Source organism: Pseudoliparis swirei, chromosome 15 (assembly GCF_029220125.1).
Source record: "Pseudoliparis swirei isolate HS2019 ecotype Mariana Trench chromosome 15, NWPU_hadal_v1, whole genome shotgun sequence".
Classification (NCBI taxonomy): Eukaryota; Metazoa; Chordata; class Actinopteri; order Perciformes; family Liparidae; genus Pseudoliparis; species Pseudoliparis swirei.
Window position 1 is genome coordinate 535,552 of NC_079402.1, and position 6,000 is coordinate 541,551.

Genomic DNA, 6,000 nt, shown 5'->3' on the forward strand with positions numbered 1-6,000 from the left:
TGGTGAGACAGAGGGTGAGACAGAGGGTGAGACAGATGGTGAGACAGATGGTGAGACAGAGGGTGAGACACGGTGAGACAGATGGTGAGACAGAGGGTGAGACACAGTGAGACAGAGGGTGAGACAGAGGGTGAGACAGATGGTGAGACAGAGGGTGAGACACATGGTGAGACAGAGGGTGAGACACATGGTGAGACAGAGGGTGAGACAGAGGGTGAGACAGATGGTGAGACAGAGGGTGAGACAGAGGGTGAGACAGAGGGTGAGACAGATGGTGAGACAGATGGTGAGACACGGTGAGACAGAGGGTGAGACAGAGGGTGAGACAGAGGGTGAGACAGAGGGTGAGACACGGTGAGACAGATGGTGAGACAGAGGGTGAGACAGATGGTGAGACAGATGGTGAGACAGAGGGTGAGACAGAGGGTGAGACACATGGTGAGACAGATGGTGAGACAGAGGGTGAGACAGATGGTGAGACAGAGGGTGAGACAGAGGGTGAGACAGATGGTGAGACAGAGGGTGAGACACATGGTGAGACAGAGGGTGAGACAGATGGTGAGACAGAGGGTGAGACAGAGGGTGAGACACATGGTGAGACAGATGGTGAGACAGAGGGTGAGACACGGTGAGACAGATGGTGAGACAGATGGTGAGACAGAGGGTGAGACAGAGGGTGAGACAGATGGTGAGACAGAGGGTGAGACACGGTGAGACAGAGGGTGAGACAGAGGGTGAGACAGATGGTGAGACAGAGGGTGAGACAGAGGGTGAGACAGATGGTGAGACAGATGGTGAGACAGAGGGTGAGACAGATGGTGAGACAGAGGGTGAGACAGAGGGTGAGACAGAGGGTGAGACAGATGGTGAGACAGATGGTGAGACAGATGGTGAGACAGAGGGTGAGACAGAGGGTGAGACAGATGGTGAGACAGATGGTGAGACAGAGGGTGAGACAGATGGTGAGACAGAGGGTGAGACAGAGGGTGAGACAGATGGTGAGACAGATGGTGAGACAGAGGGTGAGACAGAGGGTGAGACAGATGGTGAGACAGAGGGTGAGACAGAGGGTGAGACAGATGGTGAGACAGAGGGTGAGACAGAGGGTGAGACAGATGGTGGCTCAGTGGGTAGCACTGTCGCCTCACAGCAACAAGGCCCTGGGTTCGAATCCCGGTCGTTCCAGGTCCTTTCTGTGTGGAGTTTGCGTGTTCTCCTCGTGTTCTCCTCGTGTTCTCCTCGTGTTCTCCTCGTGTCTGCGTGGGTTTCCTCCGGGTACTCCGGTTTCCCCCACCACCATAAAGACATGCACCGCAGCCTCACCCCGGTTCGTATGGATGTGAATGAATGTTGGTGGTGGGGGCGGGGCCGTAGGCGCTGATTGGCTGTCGGCCCCAGGGCAGCTGTGGCTACTGATGTAGCTTACCACCACCGGTATGACTGTGTGTGACTACTGGACTCTGGACTGTAAAGCGACTTCGAGTGTCTAGAGAAGCGCTATATAAAATAAATGATTATTACAGAGGGTGAGACAGATGGTGAGACAGATGGTGAGACAGATGGTGAGACAGACCAGGAGACACGGGGACAGACGGTATATATAAAAATATATATTATATAAAATATATTTTATATAATATATTTTATATAAAATATATTATATAAAATATATGTATAAATAAAAAATATATATTTAAACATATATTTTATATAATACATTTTATAAATATAAAATATATTATATATATATATAAAATATATTATATAAAATATGTTTAAATATATATTTTATATCTGTAAAATATATATATATATATATGTATAAAAATATAATTTATATATATCGAAAATATATTTTATATATATTGAAAATGTATTATATAAAATATATGTTTAAATATATGTAAAATATATATATATATATGTATAAAAATATCGTTTATATATATAAAATATATGTTTAAATATATATTTTATACATATATAAAATATATATATATTTTGTATATATATAAAATGTATTATATAAAATATATGTTCAAATATATATTTTATATATGTAATATATATATATATTAGGGCTGGGCACGTTAATGCGTTAATCTTGCGTTAACGCATCAATGAATTAACGCCGACAATTATTTTATCGCGCGTTAACGCAGGTTTTATTATTGTAAAAGTGTGTTGCTCACAGGCTTTTATTTTGTAAAAGTCTGCTACTGCTTGCTGCGGAGCCGGAAAAGAAAGTCATTCGCGGTTTAACAAACATGGAGAATCTCAACAAATGACGGCAGGTATGAGACTCAAGACACACGTCACACGGAGAATACACGAGTTGGATGAAAGGAGAGGACTGCAAAGCGACAGCTTCACAACGTGCTGTTGCTCTCATGGGGACGACTGGACATCGGGGGACCAGACGTCCTCTTTCCCCGGACATGTCCTGCTTTTGAGACCTAAACAATGCGTCCCGCAGGGATTCCAAAAACGTCCTGGATTTTGCTTCGTCGGATATTTGTGTTTCTCTGGGTTTTCATAAACTAGTATTTACCCCTTACAAGTTTTGGAAACGGTATCTCCCAGTATAGAGAACAGTCATTGGTCGACCGATCTCAGGGTTGCCAGATACACGATAATTATCCTCCAAATACAACCATGTTGAGCCTTTGGTACGATACTTCACCATCTCCAACCTGGCAACACGGAGCACCTCGCCGCCTCCACTAGTTCATTGTTGTTTGTGCTGTAAACTCCTCCCAGCGCCGCCGCTCCCATAGCGCACTACGCGCTGTGCGGAGGGCACCACGTCCTGAGGGGCTCCACTAAATAGGCAACTAAAAAATCCTCATAGTTATAATTATAATGCCGATATTATTTCAGTCTAGAAATAAGAGATGTTTAATCTCAGCACCCCCCCCCCAGACGAAGTGTCCTCTTTTTCACAAACTCAAATCTGGTCACCCTACTGGACATCACTCGGTGACCACAATGACCTCGGAGTGACTGAGCATTATATTGATGAGAAGTGGGCGCTGCATTCACATGCCCTGACTGATGAACACAGAGGAGCGACATTCTGCTGACACTTTACTGAAGTTGCACAGCAGTGGAATGTGTCACATAAAGTCACCACACTGAGCAGACAGAGCACCAGAGATGATCGCTGCTGCGAGACGACTGCCTTTGATCATGTCCCTGCTTCAGTCTCCAGTGCTCTGTCACAGTGTCTCTGCATAACAGCGTTTGACAATGTCCTGACAGATTTTATGGCACTTTAGTTCATATGGCAGAACATTTAAAATAAGTGTCAAGTTCTAGGAATTGACAAACTGCACTGAAAGTGTTTTCTGGTGTCTCACTCTAACAGGGACAACACATGTTATGGCACTTTCATTCATATGGCAGAACATTTAAAATAGAAGTGCGCTATACACTACTTTTGAATTAATTATTGGATTTTGCGTATACAAATGCGATTAATCGCGATTAATCAGGGAAATCAAGCGATTAATCGCGATTAAAAATTGTAATCGTTGCCCAGCCCTAATATATATATATAATATATGTCTACAAATATATAAAATATATTTATAAAATATATGAATAAATATATATTTTATAAATGTAAAATATAATTATTATATAAAAAATAAATATATATAAAATATCGATATGAAGAATATCCACATATCTACTCTCTATATAAAACATCTCTCTGTATGTGGCACAGAGCCAGCAGGCGTACCTGCAGGTTGGAGGGGTCCTTGTAGTTCTCATCAGAAGCGATCTGCAGCTTCTCCTGGATCCATTTCTCCAGCTCGTCGGCGTCGCGGCGGAAGAACTGGAAGCGGTACGAGTCCTCCAGCTTGGTGCGCCGCACCACGGACAGCTCCTTGAAGCGCCGGTAGCGGTCCAGCACCTGCTGGCGGCGCTCCTGGATGTCCTCGGCCGTCTCCAGAACTTTACCAGAGGTGTCCATGTTCTGAAGACAGGGGAGACACGACACACAGATGTTCACTGAGAGGGGCCACTGAGGGGCCACACTAAGCCACACACTGAGGGGCCACACACTGAGTCGTCCGTGTGTCTCACACTAAACACAGACGACATTCAGAGGATCTCTCTCACATTTGTATGCAAGTAGCAGACTCCCTCATGGAGGACTGGGACTGAGGGCTCTGGGGGGCCCTGGGGGGCCCAGCCCTTCCTGTCTCCCCACGGAGCAGCTGACATACTGACATACCAAACGGGGGTTGGGGGGGGGACCGGACATTCCACAAGCATGGCGACAGCAACACAAAGGAAACGTCTGCAGTCAGCTCTGAGGGGTGTGTCACCGGGGGGGGGGCTTTAGTTGATGCAGCACTTTGGAGACAGAGTGACCTCATGACTAGAACTCTGAACTCGTCTGGAGGCCCCCTGGTCCCCGTGTGAGGACGAGTTGGACATGAAGGCCAAACTCCAACCCATGGACATGAGTCAGCAGCTATGAAGAGTTGCATTGTGGGTCCGTTTTGTTGGGCCGCCCCCTGGTGTTCTGGAGGATATGGCACCATCGTCATGTGAGGCCCTCGAGGTGCAAACTGTGAGGTCTATGACTCGGCTCAACGCAGCCGGGCCCCTCCTCCATCTTGTTTCACTAGATATCTCACACACACACACACACACACACACACACACACACACACACACACACACACACACACACACACACACACACACACACACACACACACACACACACACACACACACACACACACACACACACACACACACACACACGTGTGTTAACGGCGTGGCGGGCCCTGGTCATGTGACCGTCAGCCCGTGTTGTGGGCGGACAGCTTCTCGTCTGGAGGACGCGATGCAGAGACGAGGATGAAGACAGAAAGACTAGCGGCTAGCGTCTAGCGGCTGAGTCACTGAGACCTCCACCGGGTCCAGACCGGGTCCAGACCGGGTCCTGGTCTCACTACGAGGCTCGTGAGCACTGCGCTGAGGCTCCTGGGCGTTGGTACCATGAGGTCGTGTGTTGGTTACCATGGCGACCCATGTGCAGGAAACGAGAGCCTCGTGAGACCGAGGGAGAGGAGACCGGGCAGAACCTGCCGGTCCACCCCCCCCCCCCCCCCACAGGGCAGGAGGTCGAGACATAAAACGAGCTGCTGACGATGAGGAGCAGCCTCCTCTTCATCTGGAGAACACACAGATCTACACGACCCCCCAGGTCCTCAAGACCAGCACACCAGGTCCCAAAGGACTCCATACAGACCTGTGGTGGGGCGATGACCACCAACTTCAGACGGCTGTAGTCCAGAGCTTCAGGTTCTCCTGGGTCCTAGAGGATCGGACCGAGTCAGAGTCCATAAGGGCTGAAGTACGTCTGTAGTCCTAAAGCCTCTGTGGGGTCTGAGGTCCTCCGTGGTCTAGAGGAGCTCCTGGTCTCCTGCAGCAGACGCAGTGCAGCTCAGTGACTTTGCTGTTCTTTGAAGCCCAGCCCCATGCGCCTCCCCCTCCTGCTCCTCCTCCTCCTCCCCCTCCTCCTGCTCCTCCTCCTCGCCCATGAGAGCCAAAACACACACGCACACACACCCTGTGTATATTAAGGTTGACAGGTCAATCTAGGTCGTACCATTGATCGTCACTAAGGGGAACAGGAAGCTTTATGTTTCACAAGTCATCAGGAATAACTAGAGATGGACTCTCCCATCACTGGACACAAGAGATGGACTCTCCCATCACTGGACACAAGAGATGGACTCTCCCATCACTGGACACTAGAGATGGACTCTTCCATCACTGGACACTAGAGATGGACTCTCCCATCACTGGACACTAGAGATGGACTCTTCCATCACTGGACACTAGAGATGGACTCTCCCATCACTGGACACTAGAGATGGACTCTCCCATCACTGGACACTAGAGATGGACTCTCCCATCACTGGACACTAGAGATGGACTCTTCCATCACTGGACACTAGAGATGGACTCTCCC

General features: G+C 48.1%; 1 protein-coding gene across 1 annotated transcript in view; it reads right to left on the bottom strand.

Annotated features, from left to right (window-relative positions):
- sptan1 (spectrin alpha, non-erythrocytic 1) overlaps positions 1 to 5,423 on the bottom strand; it is a 49,798-nt gene extending 44,375 nt beyond the window's left edge. The window contains exons 1-2 of the mRNA XM_056433110.1: positions 5,275 to 5,423; positions 3,746 to 3,982 (exon numbers count right to left, since the gene is read on the bottom strand). Of these exons, the coding sequence (XP_056289085.1) occupies positions 3,746 to 3,979 (234 nt within the window). The 5' untranslated portion in view covers positions 3,980 to 3,982; positions 5,275 to 5,423. The remainder of the gene's footprint in view (positions 1 to 3,745; positions 3,983 to 5,274) is intronic.
- Positions 5,424 to 6,000: the final 577 nt, after the last annotated feature.